Source organism: Leptosomus discolor, chromosome 6 (assembly GCF_034619465.1).
Source record: "Leptosomus discolor isolate bLepDis1 chromosome 6, bLepDis1.hap2, whole genome shotgun sequence".
NCBI lineage: Eukaryota > Metazoa > Chordata > Aves > Leptosomiformes > Leptosomidae > Leptosomus > Leptosomus discolor.
In genome coordinates this window covers 67,801,158-67,828,364 of record NC_141396.1, presented here as the reverse complement: position 1 = coordinate 67,828,364, position 27,207 = coordinate 67,801,158, and the positions used below count along the sequence as shown (strand labels likewise).

At 44.0% G+C, this 27,207-nt stretch overlaps 1 protein-coding gene across 1 annotated transcript in view; it reads right to left on the bottom strand.

Moving 5' to 3' along the window:
* Window positions 1-8,475: 8,475 nt before the first annotated feature.
* Window positions 8,476-27,207, bottom strand: part of SMARCD3 (SWI/SNF related BAF chromatin remodeling complex subunit D3) — a 66,360-nt gene continuing 47,628 nt past the window's right edge. Inside the window, exons 8-13 of the mRNA XM_086466512.1 lie at window positions 24,994-25,155; window positions 20,700-20,797; window positions 14,300-14,435; window positions 11,988-12,110; window positions 8,625-8,726; window positions 8,476-8,529 (exon numbers count right to left, since the gene is read on the bottom strand). Coding sequence (XP_086322638.1) covers window positions 8,476-8,529; window positions 8,625-8,726; window positions 11,988-12,110; window positions 14,300-14,435; window positions 20,700-20,797; window positions 24,994-25,155 — 675 coding nt within the window. The remainder of the gene's footprint in view (window positions 8,530-8,624; window positions 8,727-11,987; window positions 12,111-14,299; window positions 14,436-20,699; window positions 20,798-24,993; window positions 25,156-27,207) is intronic.

The following is a 27,207-nucleotide window of genomic DNA, read 5'->3' as shown; positions in this document are numbered from 1 at the left end:
ACAGCAAAAATAACGATGGGTGACAGGACTGAGAAGGAGGAATGCAAAAACAGTGTCTGGGAGCCAGATAGAGAGAGACAGAGAAGGAAAAAATAGCCACAGACTGCAGGGCAGAGAGAGGGAGGACTAAAAGATGGGAGACAGAGAGCTGCTCAGTGAGATGGAGAAAGGGGGTACAGGAGAGCAAAAAAAAAAAAGAAGATTGCATCAGGGTGGAAAAGACAGGGGGCAGGGGATGGACAGGTAGGGACCAGGATGCACAAGAGGGGCAACAGGACCCCAAGGGCCAGGACTCACTGCAGCTTTCCTTGGTGCTGCTGGGAGAATTTGCCAGTTCACATGCTTCTTTCTCCTTCTCCCTTCCACTTCTGTAGCTCCAGTTGCTTGGCTGTCCTGCACCTGAGAGAAAACGTGGGTGTCTCACAGCTCTTACAAGATGAGGCGTTGTAGACACGTAGCCTCGCTCACTCATGCACTACAGTGGCCACACAGCGCTTTGGGTTATGCATACAGACCCTGCAGTGCACGCTGGCATCCTGGGTTCTTGCTGACTACAAAGCGGGATCCTTCCTCGCCTGGAGAGGCCGGCTCTCGCTTGCCTGCAGCAGGATGCAGCTGCAACAGTTGCAGAGACAACGCGCTCAAGCCCAAGGCGGGTGCACTCAACGGCACCCCCCAGGGAGGTGTCCTCAACCGTGTCCTCAGTGCGGCCTTTGGGAAAGGGAAAAGAAAAAAAGCAGCGACCATTATTACCGTAAACTGCCTCCGGGCGAATCCCCTCCTTCCGCAGGGGCTTCTGGAGACGCATCAACGGCCAGCTTCCCACGGTCACAAGAGGGCTTGGGGGTAACCTGGAGGTATGGGACAGGCTGCAAGGGGAAGTGCTGGAGCTGGGGGCAGCTGCACGGGGCGAGCGGGGCCGGGGCAACTCCGGCGAGTTGGGAAGGCGCCTGGCGCCTGCGCCTGGTGGGGGGAAAGGCGTCCGCCTCCTTCCCCTCTTCCCTTCTATTATCTCCCTGGGAACTCCCTGGGGCTGCCCTGACCCGGCTCGCCTCCAGCGGACCGGGACCTTGCCGCAGCATGAAGTTCGAGGATTCCCGTCCCGCCACCCCCGGGCGGCCAAGGAGAGACCCCCGCAACCGCCGAAGGAGCTCGCTCGCCTCACCGGTGGCCTCGGACCTCACCCGCCGCCGCTCGTACCCGAGCCCAGCGCGCCGCCATGCCGCTGCCGAGCACCGCGCATGCGCCGGCCACAGACGCCGCGCCGGAGAGGCCAGAGCTGCGCGTGACCGCCGGGCTGCAGGACCTCGCTTCGGCCACGCGGCAGCAGTAGCAGCACCCGCCCCCGCCCGGCGGCGCGTGCCCGGGGCGGCACTGGCGCTGCAGCTCCGCGCGTTGCGCGCCGAGCGCCCACCGGCCCCGCGCCCTTGGGGCGGCAGCGGCGCGACCCCACCGGGAGGCAGCGGCCAGCGCCGGGCACCGCCCCGCGGGCACCGCAGTACCGTAATGCCGTTACCGGCGGACGGCGACGTGGAGCAACGGAGCGCCAAGGCGCATGCTCCGCGCGTGAGCTGCAGTACTGAATTTTGGGCGCCGGGCGACAGCAGCGAGCAAGGCAACGCGCACCACTGCGGATGCGTTCCGCTTGTGCTGTAGTACCGAATTTTGGCCGTTGCGCGGCAGCACCGTCTCACCGATCCGCAGCATTAGTAGGATGCGCAACGGCCCGTACCTCGGCCCGGTTTACGCCGCCGACAGAGGGTAACAGCTTACCCCGGGCACAGGGCTTATATTTCTCCGCCCTTTTCCCACTCGCAGCCCAGGCTGTGACATTCATTGCCTTGTTGGTACAAAACCACAAGGCAACACAGACAACAGCCTGACAGCAGGAGAGAAGAGGCTGAAAGCTCCTTTGTGCAAGAGAGGCAGCTGCATTTAGCAGGACACGGTGCATCCGAGCAGACCAGATCCAAGTGGCTGATCTGCAAATGAGCGATATGCTGGTGATTCTTGGGCTTTGTTGTGCTGTTTGCACCTTTCCTCACCTCTGTGCCACCAGTAATCTGCTCTCCTAACCCTGCATGCGCACACCGTTTCCTGTGCAAGGCTTGTCACTCAAATTAGAGACACTGCACAATGTTACTTACCACCCTGCCCTGCAGCATGCAAAGTAATTAGACATGAAGCAGGGAAAGCACAGAGGCGTGTTGGTACATTAGATGTCCTCAGCAGATGACTGTAGAGCACTGGAGAGTCCATCTTAGCTCTGCACAGGAGCATAGCGCTGCACTCCTTGCCCCTCCTACCAGCGAGCGTCACAGTTGCACTTTGCTGCTTGCGACACGCAATACATACGGTACACTGGACGGGCTGTTCTGCCAATGCGTTGCATGAGTGTCTCACTTCCTTTGGCTGCCTAATTCGCCTCTTAAAACAATCATTTCAACACTTGGTTTCTTTAATTCAGACCCCTCTAAATACCTCCTGGCTTGCAAGCCATTTTGAGCTAGCAACACAGCCGTCATCTTGTTTTGATGGCAAAAGGGTTTTTTAACTTGAATCCCTAATTGTTTTGGCATCAAGACTACAAGGCAATAAATACACCTCCACTCAAACAAGCAAGAGACCTGCCAAATTGCTGGGCACAGTGATACACGGCTGCCTGTGACAGACACCTTTTTCTACTAAAACCAAAGCACGGCTCCCTTGTGAAGAGCCATTGGCAGTGCAGAACAGACCTCAGCATTCCCGGCACCGCGTTCCCAGAGAACAGCGTCTTGGTCTGACTGGAGTGTGCAGCAGCCTCTTGCCATCCCAGCCCCTTGCCCCCAAGAAAGTGGCTGCCTGTAGTAGCGGCAGAACCATTGCTGCCCAAAGGGGAAGGGAATTACTTGGTGTAAAGCTCTGCAGGCTGCCTGTCCCCTGTGCGGTCGATGACCTCGGCAGTCTATGCACAGGCCAAAACTAACAACCTGAGGAGGAGTTACAGGGTAGAGTGGTTTCTGCAACAACTGAACTGTCCAGCCTAGCTGGACAGTCAGAAGTGAAAGGAATCTGCCATGTTTGGGTAGGTGGTAATGGGCAGGATGGGGGATGCAGAATATGGGGGGAATGTGGGCATGAGAGATGAGGGCAGGGGATGGGGGGGGGCTTGTCATGGTGGGGGAGGAACTCACATGGAAAAAACACTCATGTGGACACAGGAGGGTGTCAGACATGGCCAGGTGAACATGTCTGGGTAGGAACATGCATGTGGGGGAGGCGGGGTGGGGCATGTATGAGGATGACCTGCACTAGAGGGTCAACCCAGGACAAGCCACAGCAGATAACTCACTTGCAACAGATAATCCACTCCAGGTAATTGACCATGCCAGATAATCCACGCTGCATAACCCAGGCAGGATGACCCTAACTGCTGATGTTTACCCCAAATTTTCTCCAACTTGGGGGGGGGTGGTGGTGGTGTTTGCTTTCCATAACATAAAAAAATGTGGGTTTTTTGCTTTTCCAAAATATTCAATTTTGTGGGTTTTCGGTGCTTTTCCACAACATAAAAATTGGTAACTAAAGTAAATGAAGCCTTAGGCCACACGAATTGTACTTTATCCTTTCTTTTTATCCATGGAAATGTAACCGGTAGATAAGGAAGTATAAGTTAAACTTTAACTACAGGATATTCTGTAACAAAAGATATAAAGAAATGTCTCAAGACACAGACAAAAAGGGTGTTTGGAAGCTGCAGGAGCAAACCAGACTGCAAACAGGATTGGATGAGCATAAATGCCATCAGGTAATCAAGCAACCTATAGAAACTATAAAATCCAGTAACAATCGACAGGTAGAGTCCCTCTTCAGAGGCACCCAGCTTGAGTTGGAACTACCATGACATATTAAACATAGCAGAGGGAGGAACTCATTTGATTCTTTTATTGAAGTGGAACCTAGGGACAAGCCCTGTTGAGGTGGCACCCGTGTAATTCCTACCATGGTCTAGGTGGTGACTGCGTAATTCCAACACCACCTCTCAGCACCCAAGCTCTAGCCCCAGCTGCAACTTCTTTTGTTGACCTTAACTAATGACAGTGATAATGATAAACGTACTCCAAATGACCAAGCAACTGACCTGGAGAGGAGCCAGACCTCTCCAATGATGAGGATTTCTCACTTACTCAGTATGGAAATGGCTGAAGGTGGAATCCAGTGAAGAAACAAATCCATGTAAGAAAGATCTAAAGAGCAACAGCTGTCACCTTTGTGAAGTCCCATTAAAACCCGTATATGTATGCCCCTGTGTGTGCGCACATGCATCTGCATACAAGTGAGAAATCCAAAAACTTGAGAACGTTATCAGGAGCAGAAAGAAACCAACTGTACCTATCTTTGTTAAGACACATAAGGTTAGTGCAAGAGATACAAAGAAACAAAGTATTTATTGTTAAAAGCTTTTCTACGAATCACTCGGCATCATACAATGAAGATACGGTGGCTACAGAGTAGAGGGAGTCTCTCTCTCTCCCCCCCCCTCCCCCGACCCGGCCTGACCAACCCCCACCCCACCCCCCCTTTATACACTTATTTGCTCACTCTCACAAACCCACAGTTTTATTTTTTTAATGCAGTTCCTTTCTTCAATGAGATTGGAAAAGGTGTTTATCATACAGGATCTGGCAGAACAGATACATCCTATTAAACAACAGAGCAGTTACAAAAAGGAGACCCCTCTCCAGGAAAAAAAAAAAAAAGCTTTCTTTTTCCCCTCATCTCTTTGCACTGCCATAAAAGGGTTCTCAACACAAAAAAGAAAAAAGAAAAAAAAAAAAAAAGCCAGGCCAAAAAAACAACCCAAATACCTGACTAGCTTTTTGGCAAAATTAGGAGCCCTAGGATATGCACCGATACTGATATATGCACTAAACAACATGGTGTAAAAAACTGCCAGCTGAAACAATGCCTGCACTACAACTACAAACGCTGCTAAGTAGAACAACTGAATCCCTGTTGATAACAGTAGAAACTGTTTTGACAACGTGTCTCAAAGTTACTTGCAGAACATCTGTTTCTGTCCTGCATGCCCATTTCCCAGGCAACATACAAGTTGAGACTGGCTCTCTCCCACAGGCTCTCTACAATGTACACATGCACACAAAATACACTGACTCACGTGGACTGTGCTATTTCCAACAGTACTCTGCACATCATCCTGTGCTAAGTCTTACTGGCACTTCAGTGGCGCTTTGCTCCATCATTTTATTTCCTTTTCCACTGCTGTATTCTTCTCTCTATTCCATAATCAAACATTTATTTTCCCTTTAATTTCTAAGAAACACTTGGTCTGAGAATCCTGACTCATGGCCAACAGCGTAAAGGACTCTTTTAAGAGTGTTTCAAACCTGCCATGTCAAGACTTCAGCTCCAAGATGCATTTCCCTTCTGTTGGTACTCAGAACTCTGTTTTAACCCTTTCTTAATTTGATGCTATATTTTCTAAAAATCTATATTATGATCTATACATTAACTGCTTTATGTACAATTTGTATTGTACTGTGGCAGCAACTGATGACTCCAAAACATCTTCTTTTTGTCTTTTATGCACACAAAAAGACAACCATCCTGAACTTAAAATGAATTTATCATTCACCATCTGCCACAATTACATGCCTGTTCAGTACAACCGCCTTTCATTTCATATGCCAAGCATCATTTGGTCCAGTTCCTCCCAGTATTGCTCCATTATTTCTTTTCAAATATAATTTCTGGTTTTGCAAACAAGCAAGCTCCTGGCTGCACTCCTGGAACAGAGGAGAAATTTTCTCTGTCTTTTCAGTAAAAGGCTTGAACTGCTTTTGAACACATGAAAAAAAGCACCAAAATCTCAAACCCCAGTTCAACCAAAGGAAAGGCACCTGACAACTATTCTTAAGACTCACTGTTGGTGACCAGTGTTTGTATGTACAGGAGGAATATGGGCAGTGAGATACAAGAATTTAGATTTTGGATTGCCATCTTCACTGCCATCTACAGTGGCTGACTTAAGCATGTGCACACATGCACACGCACACTTCAGTATAGCATTGATGCTTAACGCAGATTCTTCTTCCAGTGATGCTGTTGTGAATGCTGGGCAGCAACACCACATTAGTTTTGTTAGTGTGCTCTGCGTGAGTCTTGGAAACAAGATTCATCTAATTAATTCTAAATAGAGATTCTAAAAACAGGCTAGACTCCATTATGTTGCCAGCTGTGGCGCATGACTGAAATTTCTCTGTACAAGTATTTGCCACTTCAATGGGAAAGTTCTCAAAAAACAGAATTCCCTCACTGACATCCTGCAGGCATCTAACCCAGTCCCATGCCCTTCTCACATCCTTGCATATCTTTCTCTGCACTTCTTATTCCTGGAGCCTGAATGCATCCCCTGAATGTAGCTGCTCTGTCTACCACATACAGAAAAGTTTTATACACTGGACAGCATGCACACAACTGACACGGCAGCATAATAAATATGGAAGCACAGTAGCCGATGACCCCCACTGTTTTCCCTCATAATGCTTGCTTGTAGTCCAATTAGTGTGGACCTAAAGCAAATAAGATTTCAAGTCATTTACTGTCTGTCAGCCTCACAGCCCCTCACTATACTTAGCTTAAGACTGCAGGATTTCACGTTTTACTGTAAAATGAGGTTTTAACACAAAAAAAGTTCCAAACAAAGCCATTCCTAGTAAAAGGCCTCAGGCAGAGAGGTACAGCTATGCTTTTTCTCACACCAACGGTTTTGAACGATGGTACTGCCATCATGTGACTGCAATCAAAGGTAAATTTTCAAGACCTCTCTGAACACAACAGACAGAGTAAAAGCTATGGCACTGTTAATGTGAAAGCAGAGATATTAAACAAAGGGGTGGAAGAAAAGACTATCTTCTGTGACTGCACAGAAGAAACTTAAGTTCAACTACGAAAGAAATTAGCAAAGACAGCAGAAGAGGACAATACTACAGCAAAATGCATTACTCAGAAGAGCTGTCTCCCATCCATGTGAATTTGATTCTCTATCAAAGAAAGTGAAAATTTTGAGTGCCACACAATCTGGACAAAGAGTTAGACTTTGGCGGATGCTTTTTGACTTAGAAAAATTGGGCCACTAATTACAAACTAATCTATGCACTACAAAAATGGGGGGGGGGGGGGAATTTAATGAAGATGTCCCTGCTTCCAAGTAAATATGTACAAATTCCCATAGTCTGAATTTGTCTTACATTTACAAAGAAGATGGTTTCCAAGGGATATGTTCTCTCTGCTATTTAAGGCTGATAGTGCTTTGTAACTCAAGAGCATTCTGTATAACCGGCACGTATCATGTATGTGGGAACTAAATAATTCATAGTAAGAGGCAGTTCACCTATGATCAAAATGTGAGACCAATCCAGGGACTCTGTTAACATCTTGAAGTAAAGGGAAAACTGGCACGTTATAGGAAGTTAAGCTTCTTGGATTCTGCAACAACTTAACAGTTAGGGAAGTTCTTTTCAGTGCTCATCCCTAAATGGCATACAGAGTAACATTTAAGAAATCTTGTATTTTACATATATGCTTATTGTTAATACCTGCTCTGTTCGAGGCAGTTATCAGCAAAGCACCATGACGTTATTTTCATTTTCTCAGAATGCCTCGTTCCTTGCTTCAACCTCAGCTTTGCTAACACCACTGGCATTAAGGATGCCTAAGAAGCTCTCATCCCAGAGATAATTCTCTTCCTCTCAGTACAGCACATTGATCATACCCATCTAGTAATATGTAATTCAGTCTACCTTTCACTGCAGGGGCAAGGAAAAGAGGAAGTATTAGAGCTTGCAGAAGAGATATCCTGACTATACTTCTGTCTTCTAGAGGGGCTCTTCATTGCAGGAATGAAAATCCTCCTAGTTTGTTCTTTCTCACATGGTGAGATGACTTCTTGCACTGCTCCAGCTGGAATAAAAACTCTATTCAGGAATATAAAGCATTCCACAGCTATAAGAAAGACTATCCTGTCTAATTCCAGAGAAGTTACTATTTGAGACTCTTAGGTAACATAGGATGAGAACTGCATTTATTTCTCTAAATGTGTAGTCTCCTATAACATCCATCTCAACCTCCCATCAGTGCCACCCATGATTATATGCATAGCCCATTAGGATTTGCTGTGTAGCGTCCGAACTTTCCTCGAAAACTTAATGATGCACGTTGATGAATGAACCTTTAATCTTCTTTAACACTGACACTTGTATGGTGCTGTCTCTGGACTGGAACGGTTTGAGACACCCCCCCCCATGGGCAAGATTTTCAAGGGTCACTCTAAAGCTGGTGTTCTGACTGGTGTGTTGATGGTACAGTCTCATCCAGTGAGGAAGCAGGTCCATGTGTAACAGTGAGCTAAGTAACACTGAGAAGTCCACTGGTTTGGTGGTCATGATGCCAACGGGACCTTGTGAGTAGTAATTATGTGTTGCGCACTCCCAGAGATTGTTCCAGTTCCTGCCGGCGCTGCTGGATCTGAAAGAAAAAGAGAAACTGTACAGTTCAGCAGATTCAGTTGTTCAGTGGCAGGAAGACCCATTTATAAGCCAGCAGTGTGGATACTTTCATACCTTGCAGTAGAAATATCTGCTCACAGCCTCTTGAGACCATGGCTCGTGATAAAATTCAGCTCTGCGTTCTTCCTCTGGGTTTCCAACTACATCAGTCATCACCTGTGACAAAAATAAAAACATTTTTTCACTATAGCTCTTCTACCATGTAGAGAAACATTCAGATTTGCCTAGAGTCAAAATTTATCTACATTACATTTAAAATGTTCAGGACTGTTCTCTAAGCCTGAGGCAAAGGGACAATGAATGGCATGTGTGCTTACTACCAAAACAAGATGGTTGCATACAAACTGTCAACTATAAACAGCTCCTAAGCTCTGCTCCTCAACTGTGCCACGGAAAAATTCTAGACATGAGTAGTTGCCCAGGCTAAGTGCTACAATCTCTAACAATTTAGCAGCACAGACAGTTTAGTTCCAGCACCCAGGAAAAGTTTCCCGGCACTGTATATTTTACTAGACTACATATACAAAGAACCTCACTAGTTACCCATACACAGGGTAACAGCTTGAAATTGTTAAGGTATTCACATCAGACTGAAGCCCGACTCTGTATCAGTGTTGCCCTTACTTATCTCAAAGCTTATCTTACCTTGATTTCAAGGAAGGAAAGTTCTGACGGGGAAAGCATAAAGGAAAAATAGCTCTATTGAAATGCAAGGAACAAAAAACCCTAGTAATTCCAAAATGGCCAAAGTCCTGAGCTGATTTTTCAGCCTCTATGCAACTGCCAAGAAAGCGAGATCTGAAAAACCGCAAAGTTGTTTATGGAATTAGCGGATGGGACCACCTGGAAAACTGCCCTTAGAGATGAAGGAGCTGAACAGAGCTGCGAGCTCTTTAAGGACATTTTTCTTAGAGTGAAAGAGCTCTAAATTCCCATGCGTAAGAATGTGGAAAGGAAGGCAGGAGACTAGCATGTCTCAGTAAGGACGTCCTGGTCAAACTAAAGTGTAAGCAGGAAACGCACAGGCAGCCGAACCAAGGACATGTACCTTGGGAAGAATATAGGGATGCTGCCCAGATGTGTAGGGATGGGCTCAGGAACGCTAAGGCCCAGCTGGAGCCGAATTTGGCAAGGGATACGATGAATAAGAAGAAGGGCTTTTACAGGAATGTTGGCCAGAAAAGAAAGATTAAAGAAAACGTACCCCTCCCTGGTAAATGAGACAGGAGAACTGGTGACAACCAATATGGAGAAGGCTAAGTTAATCAACAATTTTTTTTGCCTCAGTTTTCAACAGTAAACTCTCTTCCCACATCTCTCAAGCCCCTGAAACTCAACATAGAAAGAAGTCCCTCCCTTCATAGGAAAATATATTTGAGACCATCTGAGGAACCTGAACACACACAAGTCCATGAGACCTGAAAAAATGCATGCCAGGGTCCTGAGGAAACTGGCTGATGTAGTCACTAAGTCACCCTCCAAAATATTTGAAAACTCATGGCAGTCCGGCAAAGCCCCCAGTGACTGGAAAAAGGGAAACATCACACTCATTTTTAGAAAGGGTAAAAAAGAGGACCCTGGGAACTACTGACCAGTCAGCCTCATCTCTGTGTCCGGTAAGACTATAAAACAGATCCTTCTGGAAGACATGTCAGAGCATATGGAAAGCAGGGAGGCAATTAGAGACAGCCAACATAGCTTCACTGAAGGCAAATTGTGCGTGACTAATTTAGTGGTCTTCTACGATGGAGTGACTGCATTGGGGATAACAGAAGAGCAACTGATGTCATCACCTGGGTCAGGGCAATCCTGAGTTTCAATAAAGACAGAAGGATGAATGGATTGAAAGTAGCCCTGCAGAGAAGGATTTGGGAAATAATGGTGAACAAAAAATGAGATACGAGTCAGTATGTGTGCTTGCAGCCCAGAAAGCCCATCGTTTCCCAGGCTGCATCAAAAGCAGCGTGGCCAGTGGGTTGAGGGAGCAGATTCTTCCTCTCTAGTCTGCTCTTCTGAGACCCCACCTGGAGCATTGCATCCAGCTTTGGGATCCACAGTACAAGACAGACATGGACCTGTTGGAGTGGGTCCAGAGGAGGCTACACAAATGGTCAGAGGGCTGGAACACCTCTCCTGTGAAGAAAAGATGAGTTGGGGTTGTTCAGCCTGCGGAAGAGAAGGCTCTGGGGAGACCCTATTGCGGCCTTTCAGTACTTAAAGGAGGCTTATAAGAAAGATGGAGAGAGACTTTTTACCAAGGTCTGTAGTGACAGGATAAGTAGCAACAGCTTTAAACATGAAAGAGGATTGGTTTAGGTTAGATATAAGGAAGACTTTCTTTACAATGAGGGTGGTGAAACACTGGCACAGGTTGCCCAGAGAAGCTGTTGATGCCTCATCCCTGGCAGTGTTCAAGGCCAGGCTGGATGGGGCTTCAAGCAACCTGCTCTAGGGGAAGGTGTCCCTGCCCATGGCAGGGGGGTTGGACTAAAACGATCTTTCACGTTCCCTTCCAACCCAAACCATTCTATGACTATAAAACCCCCAAAATTCTGAATTACTAAGTTTCCAGCATCACAGAATCAAGGGTAAATATAAAATTATTAACATCTTTTGTGGAGTAGTAGTGGGCAATCACAATTCTGATGCCAGCAGAGCAGAACATTATAGAAAAGGACCTTATGGGACTGGTTGTCAGTCAGGGAGAACACTGAGCAACTGTTCTATGTATGCAGCTAGACTCCACAACACCTTAGTTTGTAAGCTCTTCCAAGCTAAAGGCGGCTTTATTTAAACATTCTTTCAGATGCCTGTCCCCTTTTGAATTCAATTTAAATAATAATAATCTTAACAGTAGATTATTAGAAGATTATTGACTAACAAACTAGACATTTACATTTGAACGATGCAATGACTTTACTAAAATAATTTCATGGATTCATTAATACAACTGATTTTGAGGTTAGAGACAAAGTGTGAAACTTCATGATGAAGAAATGATTCATTTTTGCTGCTCAAAGGCAGCTGATCTTTAATCTGCCTATTTCTTAAGTAAGACTAAATTATGAACTAACAAAATGCCCAAAATGTGTTATTGTACTACAGGATGCTCCTGTTGAGTTTTATATAGCTTTAATTTTACGGAGTACACCAGCACAGCCCTGCACTTAGATCTTAACTGTCCGACCACAAATTCATCTACCACCTCCACTAAGCATCTCTGTTCCACAGAAACTGGAATACAGCCTAAACTGTCTTTCCTGCACACTGTCTGCTCTGGGATTGCAGTATTCCACTTATTGTCTGTCTGCCACCAATTTTCCATCCTGGATGTTTTAGCTATACATGCTATATACATTTAGAAAAAATTCTTACATTCTGGGTCCGCTATTCATTCTTCTTTGAACTGTAGCTCACCTTAAGATCCCTACTTTGGGACCTGAGAAGGTCTTGGATGTATCCTTTGGGATCTTTGGAGAAACTCAGCATGAAGTCACGTTGTATTTTTAACTGATTTATGGATTCGATTGTCTCATGAATCTGACAGAAAAAAAACAAAGCAGATGTTACTTAATTCCTCCCATGCTCCAGCAACCCTGAGGTCAGCCCCATTAGCATCTTTTTACTTCTCGTAATGTACAAAGGTGACAATTCTACACCACAGCCTTGTGCGGGCTGCCATGCCTTTCTCCCTTCAAAGAGGAAGTTAACCACAATCCTGCAATTACATTGTGGATTCACTTATACTTCTGCAATACAAGTATGTACGGGATGCTTCTTCACTTCCTGTGTTGAACTGTTGGATGCCAAACTATAATATTTAAGAGCTAAGTCATGTCATTGTACAATGTAATAATTTCCTGTGTATAATCAGTCTTTCTGCCAAGTCTGGGATTTTTCAGGAAACATGCTACATAAATATGTCTTTAAACAGTGCCCAATGCAAGAAAGCTGTTACTTTCCTGGCTAATCATCATCAGATCTTCAATACTCTGCTGTGATCCTTAAAATTTCTAGTGATTGCCTGATCAACTCCATGTTAAACAAACTCGCGTAACAGCCATGACTTCTAGACTTTCTCCTTATGAGAAAGCCTAGTAAAGTCACAATGGCTGCAAAAAGAAGAGGAACGTGAACCATGAGAAATCAGGAGTATAAAAGGTTTATAGAAAATGAGTCATATCTTCAGAAATGTTATGAAAGAAGTGAGCATTAACTAGCAGGGAAGAACGGAGACTCCAAAGACAAGTCAAGGTCTTACAATCATCCTGGGTAACAAAATCAAGTATGATCAATGGGAGGACAGTTAATGAATCATTTGCACATACACACACAGAAAAGCAAACTTTTGCTACTCTGTTCCTCTAAAATTCTAGTTTGAGACTGTAAACCTATCTTGTTTAATTTCATACATACATCTGTTTTGCCAAAACACATAATGTGGTCAGGCACATGGGAGACAATAATCCTTTCCTGATCTGGCTACGCCATCAAGGCCACCAGTGTAGGCATAACTACATGGTATGAAAACAGAAGGGAGCTGCTGTCAACTTAAAATCATTCCTTCTTCGGGAAAATGATGTAGCCAAGCTGGAAAGAAATCTGTTGGCAGGGACAGAGTTTCCACTACAGGACTCTGTGGCAGCATAGCAATAAATGGTACAGATGATAACAATGCAGCAGTCAAGGCCTGTTTGCCCAGAAGTGACTTCAGTAACTTCGCTAATCACAGCTTGCCCTCTGCTGTAGCAAATGCTCCAAAAAGAGGTGATACAGACATGGGAAAAGGTGAGCTGGACTGGAAACAGAATAATCCTATGCATGCTGCGTGCAAGCGTACATAGGCTGGGAACCAACTGGCTGAGCAGCTGCCCTGCTGAAAGGGACCTTTCTCAAGAGCCATAAAACAAAAGATGCTGCGATCTTAAGCTACTAGAATCCATAGGATTGCTACTGTCTAAACCCCCTTTAAAACTGCATGAACGTCAGAGTTTAATGTAATTGATTGTATCACAGGTAAAAAAACCAAGAAACTGGGCTTGACTGGACGTCACACAAATCATCTCTGGCCCATGACGTCACACCTCTTCTTCTTCCCTTGCTCTAAGAAGCCATTTTCGTTTATCCCTTACCAAGCCAAATCAGCCATTTACACATGTGCCAAAAGCTGGCTAACAGTCCCCAGGACATGAACCCCTAATACAGCCTGCAGACCTCACCACTATTACTATTTGAAGTGTGCAAAATCCACCTTCAATAACACCGAAAACAAGTGTGCCAAGTTGCTCCAAGTGATTTTTCTGCCATGTATTTTCCATATTTGCACCTACTGCAGAGAGCTGTTCTACAACTGTGCATGCACATCTGGAGTATGAGACTCTCTTAGCTTTGCCTTATAGCAATTTAGCAAGATACCATGAGCCCTCAAAAAAAAGTTACAGCCAAACAGTTCAGATGATTCTTGAACACCAGGGGACTCATTATACTATGCGTGAAACTCTGCTTCTATCACCTCAGCAACAGTGTCAGGCCCTGGATCAAATCCTAAATGGGTATGTCACTTGCCCCTAGGTATTCCCATTGCATGTGGCTGATTCATCCCTTGAAAGCACACTCAATTGAGAAGTCCCTGTCTCACAACGTAACTTCTTTTGATGTGTGACACCAAACCCACATGAAGCTCCACAATGAGATACATGCCATGTGATACTTCACTCCTGGGCTAGTACCTTGTTGTCCAGTGCTGTAATCTCCTGTTGGTTAGCTGTTGAGAGAAGAAAACTACTCATCTGTCCCTTTAATGGGTCTTCAACTTCTACATCTATGTCATAACAGGCTGTCTTCTTCTGATCGGTGGGGTCAACACTATGGAGAGTATAATGGAAGATCATGAGAACTGCCATAATGAATCAGAATAAATATCCAACCAGCCCAGAATACACTCTTTGATAAAGCCTGTTGCAGATGCTGTGAGAAGCGTTTAAGAACAGAGTATCTTTACCTATTTGTATATCCTCGTATATCCTCCTATTTTTCATCGGTCAGAAATCAGAGACTATTGAGCTGGAGCTTTTGTCCAGACCATCAACTTTAATAAATTCTAATGGACATTGTCTTCCTTAAATTGTCTAACATCTTTCTGAAACCTATTATAACTCTGGCCTCCAAATCAATGCCCAGTGGTAAATACCATACTGGTATGGCCTCTGCTCGACTGTATCTTTTTTGACATAGGGTAAGTAGAACTGTATGCTACCATTCTGGATGTGAACACATAGTGACAACTTATTTGGTTCTTGGTTCCTTCTCTAATAATTCCTAGCATTATAATTGCTGTGGCAGCTATGCAACATCGTAATGATTCCCAGCTACTTCTTAAGTAGCAGCGAATTTAGGGATCACCACTTTGTTTCTAAAGCTGCCTGCTTAATTCCTAAAGAATATAGCCAGTCATGCCTTCCTGTTACAGAAGTTACATTGGCTCTTCCCCAATATATCACATGTCCATTAACTCCATTCTCTACTACAGTTACTACGAATTGCCTTCCAATATCCACAATTGGTCCTAGTATGTTTTTGGCATCATGTTAACTATTTACCACCCCTCTGGCACTGAAGGAGATTTCAGTAATAGGTAACACGTTGTACAGAATCACAGAATCATTTAAGTTGGAAAAGACCTTTAAGATCATCGAGTCCAACTGTTAACCCAGCACTGCCAAGTCCACCACTAAACCACAGCCCTAAGCGCCGCATCTCTACGTCTTTTAAATACCTCCAGGGGTGGTGACTCAGCCCCTTCCCTGGGCAGCCTGTTCCAGGGCTTGACAACCCTTCTGGTGAAGACATTTTTCCTAATATCCAATCTAAACCTCCCCTGGCGCAACTCAAGGCCCTTCTCTCTCATCCTATCGCTTGTTACTTGGGAGAAGAGACCAACCCCCACCTGGCCACAACCTCCTTTCAGGTAGTTATAGAAAGTGATAAGGTCTCCCCTCAGTCTCCTCCAGGATGAACAGCCCCAGCTCCCTCAGCCGCTCCCCGTAAGACTTGTGCTCCCGACCTTTCACCAGCTTCATTGCCCTTCTCTGGACACACTCCAGCACCTCAACGTCCTTCTTGGAGTGAGGGGCCCAAAACTGAACACAGTATTCAAGGTGCAGCCTCACCAGTGCCGAGTACAAAGGGACAGTAGTTGGTAGTTAAGCAACTTCATGAGAGTCCTGCATGAAAAACTATTTATAATTCATCATTTAGTATGCATTAAATTTATTTCTATTTGATACCTTGGTGTGAAAAAGTTTTTCAGACTCTTTCCACCTGCCCTCCAAAATCCATACTGCACAGGTATGGGACCTTCCCTAATCTCTAAAGTCAACATTGATTAAAAGAATGAATTTTTATTTTTTTATCTGACTTTAAGCAGCCGATTGACTTCCAATAACAGTTCTTCTAAACCTTATTAATTTCTCCGTTTCAACAGTAGACGTCCTACTTCCAATATATTTCAATCAATCTCACTATTTTCTTTTTCATCTTTAACAAGCTAAATATCAGTAACATTATTTGGCTTGTCCTATCCTAAACTTATATTTAATTTGTCGGGGTTTAGACTTAACATTTACTTTCTCTTTAGACAAAAGTTTCTTAGCAAGAAAACAGGTTTTCAGCCCAGTAAATAAGACTTCTGTCATTGTCACTTTTACTATAAACATGCTGGCTTCTCAACACGCTTTTTGAAATGTCTAGGTTGTGCGCATCTGCTGTATGTAGTGAAAAAAGCGGCTTGGGATCTAACTGAGCTTGTTAGACTTGGGTGAGCAGAAGAATTTCCATGGACAGATTTGCATTAGGAGTGTTGCAAGAAGGTGGATGGAGGTGATCCTTCTCTATACTCAGCTCTGGTGAGGCCACACCTGGAGTACTGTGTTCAGTGCTGGGCTTCCCAGAACAAGAGTGATATGGAGCTACCGGAGAGAGTTGCACCAAGGTCAATGAATATCATAAGGCATTGGAGCACCTCATACATGAGAACAGCTGAGAGATCTGTTCAGCCTCAAGAACAGAAGGCTTGCAGGGGAGGGAACTTATCAATACTCGAAAAGAGGATTTAAAGAAGATGGAGCCAGGATCTTTTCAGTGGTATCCAGTAGCAGGAGAAGAGACAACGGGTGCAAACTGAAAGACAGGAGGCTCTGTCTGAACACCAGGAAACAGTTTTTTTACTCTAAGGGTAACCAAGCACGGGCACAAGTTTCTCAGAGAGATTGTGGAGTCTCCCACAGGAGAGATACTCAAAAGCCGTCTGGACATGGTCCTGGCCAACCAGCTACAGGTGACTCTGCTTAAGCAGGGGAGGGTGTTTGACCAGATGATTTCAAGGTCTCTTCCAACCTCAAACGTTCTGAGATTCTGTAATGCTATGGCCTTCCGCAAGTGAATGAGCAGCAGTAGGAAGACTAAGGAAAACCCGGGTCTGGGTCTGGTTCTGGTTCTGCCACTCATGTCAAAAGCCACGGAGAAGGCCGAGGCACTCGGTGTTGTCTTTGACTCCATTTCTCCAGGCAAGTCCTCAGGCCTCCCAGGTCCCTGAGCCTACATAAGTCAGGGGAGCATGGCTGCCCAGAGGGACCTTGACAGGCTGCAGAAACATGACGGCAGTTCAACGTTGTAAAGTTCAACAAAAGCAAATACAAAGTTCTACTCCTGGGACAGAACGACGCCATGCAGTGGTACAGGTGGGCATCAACTGGGTAGAAAGCAGTTCTGCAGGAGGGGACCTGGGCATCCTCACGGACAACAAGCAGAGAGAATGAGTCTGTGAGGTAAGCCAGCCACGACAAAGGTCAACTTTGTATTGGCATACATGTTGCCATCAAGCCAAGGAAAGAGGCTATTCCTTGCTATGAAACACCTGTGCAACTGCATCTGGACTTCTGGGCACAGGACCACAAAGACGTGACATTCTGGAGTGAGGCCCGCAGAGGACCACCAGGATGTCTGGGGGCTGGAGCACATGCCTGCCAAGAGAAGCTGCAAGAGCCGGGTTTGTCCAGCCTTGAGAAGAGAAGGAGAAAAGGAGGTACTATATGTGAGTACAACTGCTGTATGGGGTGGTGAAGAAGAGACAGAGCCAGCCTCCTCCTCTTGGAGGTGCACAACAATAGATGAGAGGCAACAGAAAGTCACTGCGACATAGGCAATTGACTCGGCATAAGGAACATTTTTTTTTTTTTTTTAAAAAAAAACCCATGATGGTAGTCAAAAGGGGGAAATCAAGAGCTAACCTACTTGCAATAGGACAACACTGGAGAGCTATGCTTTGTAGTTGACTTGTGTAATGTTAATAGTGTAGAAGGTGGCTTGCTTCTTTGCAGAAATGGGAAATCCCACAACATTTCTCTTTATACCTCTGATTTCAGGTACATTAGCTGCAATAAGGAGCACAACTCAAGAAAAGCTCCAGCTCGAGCTCAGGTAAGACGATTTGACTTCTACCATTTTAAAGTTGATGCATTTGGTATCATAGAGATCAGAAACCATTATACACTCTGTATTTTTTAATTCCATTCTGCATTTTCTTTGAGTCTATCTAATATTTAAAATATTTACCAAGTTTAGAAGCTTTCTGTTCATTTCTATTTCATTTCCACTTCAACCCTGTTGCATTTTTTGTTTTCTTTTTCAAAAAGGGGGGGTTGTTGGTGTCTGAAGAGTGGTTCTAAAATGCTATTATTTCAAGAATGAGTTTAGAATACTTCACATTTTGGTGTCTGTGCACATACCCTAAAACTAGAGCGAATAAGTGTGACCTAGTTGACCTTGTAGTAAAAGACTGGCCTCAGAATTTATCTGACTTAAGAGCACATGTATTTAAAATCACCAGTGATGAAAAATTCCCTGTAATTTTCTTCATAGTAGCTAGTATGGAGCTATGTTTTGGTTTTGTGCTGGAAACAGTGTTCATAATACAGGGATGTTTTCCTTATTGCTGAGCAGTGCTTACACAGATGTCCCTTTTCTGGTCCTCACAGCACCCTGCCAGCGAGTAGGCTGGGGTGCACAAGAAGCTGGGAGGAGACATAGCCAACTGACAGAGGAGACACCATCCCAACTGACCAAAGCGATATGATGTCATGCTCAACAGTAAATTGGGGGGTGCGGGGGAGATGGGGGGGGCATACTGCTCGGGGACTGGCTGGGCATCATTCAGTTGGTGATAAGCAATTGTTTTCATTTGCATCACTTGTCTTTTTTGGATTTTATTTCTCTCTGTTACTTTCCTTTTCATTGCAATATTATTACTATTATTATTATTTTATTTCAATTATTAATCTGTCTTTATCTCAACCCATGAGTTTTCTCACTTTTACCCTTCCAATTCTCTTCCCCATCCCACTGGGGGGAGTGAGCGAACATCTGCGTGGGGCTCAGTTGCCAGCTGGGGTTAGACCACCGACAGGCAGCTGTCAAATTATTTCAGTGGTTGACCACATTCACTCGTAAAAACTGAACACGGGGGGGCAGGGCAGAAGGTCTGTGAGAGTCTGTTTAAAGTTCAACTGGACTAGGCTCCTAAGCATCCTGATATCATTTGATCCTGCTTCAAGTTGGGAGGGGGGAGCTCTACATGACCACTAACAATCCCTTCTGCTGTACATTATTATCCTGTGATTCTATGAGTCTAAAAATTACTTACTTCCTTTAAATTCAGTGCCAGACTTCTAGATGTATTTTAGCTTAGCTCGAGTCTGGAAAGACTCTATTGCAAAAGTATTCCCTGTACTCAGGAAATTAATACTTCCCCTTTCCATGGCATTACGTCAGTGCAGTGTAGTGCTGTCAGGTGCTGTGTGGTGCACATAGTCTATCAGAGTGCTACGACACACAGGGTCCTGCTCTTCAGCTTGTATCCCACAGAAAACATACTGCCTCCAGAAACTCTTTGCCACCCCTCTGCCCCTGGAAACATAATCATCAGTTCCTCTTCATTCTTCTCCAAGGCAATGACTATGTATCTCTGAGGAGCTCACCTTTTTTTTGTCCATCAAACAGGTCACCGAGTTATCTTCAATGACAGTATATACAGAGCCATCAATCTGCATGGTAGTCAAGCTGCTTTTTGATTACTCGTTTTATATATTCAAATAAATCAAAAAGCAAATTTTGTTTTGATAGCCTATGTAATATTTAAACTTCTTATCACATATATTACAAATTTAAAATAAAGAACCCAATTTTAAGCACATTCAGAAGCATTTGTTGTCAATATTCTGTAGGAAATCAAATCACTACGCTCAACTAACAATAATGTTTAAACACCCAGAATCAGAGTTTTGACCAAGACCACAAAGGAACTTGGGAAAGACTGAAATATCTTAACAGCAAGGTTGCAATCCCCAAAAGGGTCTTCATCCACACACAGCCCCCGCCTCCCCACACACCCACACCCACACTCACCCAAGTTGCCACTTAAACACGTAATGTGCTGGAAGCGCCCCAGATAGCTGAAAGCTGTATTTCATCTACTATGCCAGCAATACACCTGTTTTGACAAGGATGCCAGAAGCTCAGTATCTCGGTCACAATGACCTTCTCTGAACCTAGGCATTCATTATTGTAAACCTCTTGAGATCCCTGACTAGTTGGCATTCTTAGAATAAGACTAACACCCAAACAGCTGACTCAATCCCAACAAAGCACGCATAGACTGGCCACTGTATTTGAAACTGTAATACTGTTGTACATTTTACATAATAACTCAGCAATTAGAACGATTGTCCATGATGTACAACACCTTACTGCAATTCCTTTTTATCCCCTCTAAGTGGATTCAAACTCTCATTTGTTTCCCCTTAGGAAAGAAACCTGACCAACTCTAATGGTTTGCTAGTAGAGATAAAAATACAAAGCTGGTTTGCATACTCCTGGAGAATTGGTGCCATTCCATTGAAAATAATCCAGAATTATATAGACCAGAATGACACAGAGAATGAACACACAACGAAGTCCAAGGTACTTGCCTGGAAGTTACAAAAACCGGATTCCAGGCCCTGCTACTTAGCTGTTTCTGTATTTTATATAGCGAGTGTTTTGCACATGACAGTACTGAGCTGACTGGCAGCTTACCTGATGATATGGTTTATCACTATAGGGTCTGGTGGCAGCAGCAGGTTAGTGAGTCTCTGAGGAATTTCAGAAAACTTTAGCCGTGGACAGTCAAAGATCTGCAATAAAATAAAGCATGTTATCCTTGTCCAAAACCTAACTTGCAATTAAATGAGAAAGTGAGAAATCAATACTTCAAAAGCAAGGTGATTTTGAAAGCTGTAATTCTGGCTCCTTGCACAGAATAAATTTTTGGTCACCTGTCCCTGTGAATTGCTGCCATACTTACAATCTGGGCTACCTGCATCAGATGATGACAATTTCATGTCTCCTACTTTTGGTTAAGCTGCTGAAAGGCACAGGCCACTTTAATGGGACATAGGGATCAACTGTATCAATAATGGGAGAGAAGCGAACACTTCTCTCGCAAAGTGTTTGCAGCAGCATATCGTAAATGTTTGGGTTTTTTTTTTACCAGAGGAAATATAAAAACAGTTTGCTTTTGTTTCCAAAGTATGTTTCCTGCAATATTTTGTGTTAAAAATAAACACACAAAAACATTTTTGGATTTTACAACCTTTTTTTTTTTACGATTAAGGGAAAAAAAGGTCAACGTGGTTTTATTTGCCTTTAACCAAAACCTAAACAGCCTCTTGGAAGGTATCCACTCCTTTCCAATCAACATTGCATGGCTACCTTCTCTTTACTATAGTCCAAAAGCTATATATGCTAGTGAATTCAGTAAAAAAAAATATCTTTTGAAAAGAATCAAAATCTGTAGTTTTTGGAAACTTTCTGCGTGTAATTGCAGCATGTTGCCATGAATCTAGAACCACTCCTTACTCCTGCAGTTTTCAGAAATATAACTATTACAGCCTTATTTTCCTACTGGGATTTTTAATGCTCTGAATAAATAGGCTTTTCTCTAAAGAGATTCCATTTAAACTGACTTAAACTCTTCCCCCCAACTATCTATATATTAACATTTGCCTTAAAACATGCCATTACGTGGAGGGTATTTGTAAAAACATTGAGGCCTGTGCAAATGCCTCTTAGGGAAACTACTTCCACCTGACAGAAGAGAGATACTAGTAGTAGTGTACCTATAAACAGAAACACGCTTTGCAACTCTAGAGACAAAGGATGCAGGCAGAGTTGAAAAGAATGGACTATCAGGTTGTAGAATGGACATACAAAGTCAGACTGTTCAACTAGGATGCTGCGGTTCCTCAAATAGAGTATCTTCTGAAATCCACAACTTTCTGGAGTGATGGAATTTGGTAGCAGAAATACCTAGAAGCCACCTCTGGCTTTTGAAATACCCTTGGACATTTTTTCTTGCTTTTCCTTGTAACACGGTGTATTTCAAATCTCCCAGCTAACGTAAACAGTGTTTCTAAACAGAAGCGGATCCTTCTTCATCAAAATCTGTCTAATTTGCTGGACTTAGCTGCATCCAGGAATGCAGCCAGCTAGTTTCTAAAGAGCAAGGAAGTAACCAAATCTACTGAGTCTGCAACTCACTCTTTATTTCAGTTCTGAATTCTGACACTTGATAAAGACGACTGCAGAATTCCCACTCAAAACCTTTGCATACCAAGCTCCATCCAAACTGCTGTCACCACTGGCTCAACACTCATGTCAAAACTCCTAACGCAGATGCCCAAGAGACAAGAGCCTTAAGAAGGAAACAGGGAGCAAGGACACACAACAGTGAGGGAAGGGGTGGAAGACTGGAAACTAAGGCTAGATGGAATTTTCCTAAAGCTTCCCACATTCCTACTTAACTGGAGTTAATGGTCTAAACTTATACCACTGGCTCTGAAAGCCTATGTGGCTATAGTAATTCTGGTGTGTGAGGCAACTCATTCAGTGATAATTTTTCAGTCTGTACTGCATTATGTCATTAGATATAACCACAAGCACACTGGCATAGAATTCAGAAAAGCTGGCATACCAAATGAGAAGACTGATATCTAAACAGGAACGCTAGAGACACTGATGTGTTATGTACTGCTCCCTTAAGTGATCTGCGCACTTCCAGCTATGACCATGATTTTTTTCCAGGACTTACATGCCTAAAACTACATAGGCTACAGAAATATGATCATACTGGAAGGCATTCCTAACCCAATTCCTTTACCCTCCATATCTCAATCTTAAAGTATTACAGTGAAAATCAAAAAAACTCACCATGAAATGTTTCATTTGATCTAGTGGGATTCATTTTCCCAAGTACTAACATCAGTTTTGAAAGCAAGATTAGCTACTTAGGACAAGTTTGCCAGAGACCTAAGGAAAACAGCAACACTCAAATCAATCCCATTTACAATTTAAATCTATGCAAGTACTGCATTCTTACGAAACAATTCCAGATTAGCCAGCTCTTGCAGGAAGTGAGGTTCAGTCTTCTAGGAAAGGAACTTGCTACTTCTCAAATCTCTCATCTGACTAATCTTCTGAGGATGGGAAGACAATTATCGGGTCTGATGGTATTCCTGAAGAGTTCTAGCACAAAAGAGACCTATGAGCTAATAAGGCTCTGATGAGATACATGAAGAGAAGATGGCTCCAGCAAGTTCTTATTTTAGCAAAGTTCTTAAGATTAAAATTAAAATAAATAAAAGTCAGAAGGCCCTCCTGCTTACCATAAGTAAGGTATGAACTGCTGTACTGGATCAGACTACTACACATCTACCACACTATCCTGACCTTGACAGTGGCCAAAAGTGGATACTGAAGGAAAAATGTAAGAACAGGAGAAACATATACTGGTCCATCCCCACCCCACCCAAAAAAACGCTCCCAGCCTCCACAGCTTTGCAATTACCTTGCATTTGTAACAGTCCAAGATTTTTTTTTTCCCATTGGTTTGCCGCTTTTGGAACCGATATACCCTTTTAGCATTTGTAATGTCCTATCACAAGGAGTTCTGAAGTTTAACTATGCTCAATTATTTTTGTTTGTTTTTAATTTGCTACCTGCCAGTTTCAGTTGTTGGCCTCTAATTATTTATCAAAATAAACAATAATTAATCTCTGTTCATCATTTCCATTCTGCTCATGATTTTTCAAATGTTTTTCACCTCCCCTTTTCCATTTCCTCTTTGGGCTGGCACAAACAAAATTGAGTCTAAACTGGCTACAGATAAATAGAGAATGGAAATCAAATCATCTAAGCAACAGAGCGAACAGCTTTGTAATTTTTGCCAAAAATTCTTACATGGTTTTAAGATGGAATATTCACTATATATGAAAAACACTGCATGCTGCAATTAAGAAAACCAAACCAACCAAAAATTCAACAAGAGAGTGACTATATAATCCAGATCACTTTGGTTCTGTATTCCTAAAAATACCCATGAATCTCATGATTACTTTTGTTACATTTTGTATTTTCAAATGTGGAAAAACCCAGTGCTGCCTTTAAGTTTATTTCAAGCATTGGTCACTTTAAACCATTGAAGGGAAAATTAATAACAGAAAATAAAAGCTTAAAAAGAAAACTAGGACACAACTTTCATTGCAACGTTTACTTTTAATGCTCACTAAAACATTATTCATTTCTTGTAACTGCCAGTACTTTCCCTAAACAGTAGTATGTCATAAACCCTGCCCTTCAGTTACTTTCAAAATAAATTTGGTAAGCCTGAAGCCACAGAAAAACAAAGCCAATTAAAATACCGATAGCTCAGATAACATTACCTTTACAAAATAAATATAAGCATATTTACAGAAAAGGTGAAGATGCTTTTAAGTGGCCATCTTGGTTTATTCTAGAGGTCATTGTGAAAGGCAAAAAGTCTTAATGTGCTACTTTCAAAACATCATGCAGATCATTGAGGGTATTTTACGATCTGAAGGAGTCCTAGGAAAAAATAGATTTTCTAATCATATCTTCCATGTCTTCTGCCCTTCTTAAACAAGAGAAGAGAAGGGAAAGGAGGAAAGAAAACAGGCCTACATATGATTTGGCAATCAGAATCAGCAGATTATTTCAAAGAATATGTACAATATTGGGGAAAAAAAACACCAGTAAATCAATACAGTGGAACAACTACAGAACGTCCTCCTTCCTGGAAAGGCCACAACTTATGTGGGAGTGTTGAACCACCAGATGTTTCTTTTTTACAACACTGGCATGGGCGGAGGGTGCTTATTATATTAGTTGAGTGACTGCTGAAAGCCATTCAGTATTGAAGGTACTGCGTATCATTAAGGGAAGATAAAAATTAGTAATTTTCATCCATCCAAAATTTGTGGAGGGAAATTGTAGTTTGCCCCTAAAGAGCTACTCTGTCCAAAAAAGGAGTTACCTGCTGAAAGTACTTGTCGCAGTTAATGTATTCCTTATCATGGGAGTCTTGCAGCTTATTTGTTTTGATGTACTGCCAGAGAGCCTGGATGATGGCTGATCGGGTCTGTGTGTGTATCCCCAGCAAACGAGCTAATCGCGGGTCCAGTTTAAACTGTGGAGGCTGTAACAGAAAGAGATGGAGGTGGCAATAGAGAGAAAAGCAGTCACATACACAGGTATGAAGTTTCAGATTTAATTCTCAGGGGACTCCATTCCTCAAGAGAAGCACCCCATTCAATGGCAGAGGTTACAAAAATACAAGTTGCTCAGATGTGCACCACTGTCAGTGCTCTGGAAGAACGATGTCCAGGGTTTGAAAAGAAAGAGGGAAACTACATGTGCTATGCCAACATGCTCCAGATAATAAGAACTCGCACGCAGACTCAGGAAAGAATTTTCCTTTTCAATATTGATGTGTAATTTGACTTCAGGGAGTGGGAGAAGGAAAAGAATGGTCTTTCCTCTGAACTACTAAGGTTAGCCACAGATAGAGAGAAGGAAGTCAGGATGATGCTTCTACTGTTGCTAATAACTTGCTCAGCTGCCTCACATCAACAAAGTACCTTGGAACTCTGTTTTTTCAGGCATGTTCACACCATTCTGCTGCATACCAGGACATTCACCAAACCACAACTAGTCAACAGAACATATTTCTTCTCCTGACCTCTGTGATACAACCCTTTGTCATTATTTGTGCCCACCCAGCCGGCAACAAAGCCCCACCCCCGCAGCCGCTCGCTCACGCCTACCCGTCTCCTGAGGGATGGGAAGGAGAAAATAAAAATACAACCAGAAGGCCCGAGGGTCGAGACAAAAGACACAGGGAAGGCTCACTCACCAGTTATGGTCACGGGCAGATGACAGACTCAACTTGGGCAGAACAACATACATTTAATGAACAACCAACAACAACCATCAAGGATAATGAGAAATACAACCGGATCTTAAATACATCACACCTTCCCCCGCCCACCCCTCCGGTCTTCCCGCGCTCAGCTCTGCTCCCTCTTTCCCCCAGCAGCGCAGGGGCAGGAAATGGGGGTCACAGCCCGACCGGCACAAGGTGTCTCTGCTGCTCCTTCCTCCTCCGGGAACGGAGCCCTCGCAGCCCTCCCCTGCCCCACCGCGCGGTCCCTCTCACGGCAGACAGTCCTCCATCAGCTCCTCATGAACCGCCCCAGCGCGGGTCCCTCCCAGGGCTGCCGCCCTCCCAGCGACGGGCTGCACCAGTGCGGGCTGCCTCGGAGCCACGGCTGCTTCGGGCCCGGTCCCTGCTCCAGCCAGGGGCCCTCCGCGGGCTGCAGGCCAACCTCTGGGCCGCCGCTGGACTCCACGGGCCGCAGGGGCTCAGCCCACCACCCCACCGCAGGCCACAGGGGGATCTTTGCTCCGACACAGCTCCCCTCTCCTTCCTCACTGACCCGGCTGTCCGCAGGGCTGTTTCTCTCACATCCCCCTCCTCTCCCCCACTCACCAACAAAGAACCACGAACAAAGAACTCACCGAACAGGTTCTTTCACTCTTAAATAGTTATTCGCAGAGGCGCCAATTGGCCTGGCCTTGGCCAGAGGCGGGTCAGAAATTGGAGCCGGGGGAGCATGAAGCCTCTTTACAGGAGCTGCCTCTGTAGCCCCGCCCCCCGCTACCAAAACCCCGCCAGACACGAAACCACCACACTCTTCAACTACCTTGTTCTGCATCAATAGCAATATACGTTCCCTGGATGCTTTGGAATTTGGTGCCTCTTGAAGTGCGTACCCGTACTCAAGTTTAGTATTTGCCACGATATTAGGCAAAGATTACTCTGTTGGGCGCCAGGTCACCCAAAGCTAGCTTTATAAAAAAATCAAGAGACTCAAGGATAAGAGAAAACCTATTTTCAAGCATAAATTTATAATAATGGTGAGCATAAGAAGCATCATTATATTGTCTTAACAATAAAGATTCTCACTGCTATATCAGCATTTCAGTTAGCTCATATACTCCCTAAAATTAACAATTTTTTCTCTCTGGAGAAAAACATAAAATGGAGTGTCTTTATCTTGGATAGATGCTATTTGCATGGAGGGGAAAGAGAATGGCACAGAATGAGTTCTTAAAGTTATACAATCAAAATGGATCTGAGACTGAACTGCCATTGAAAAGGGACATCGGTTCTCCTCTCAGCAGTGTA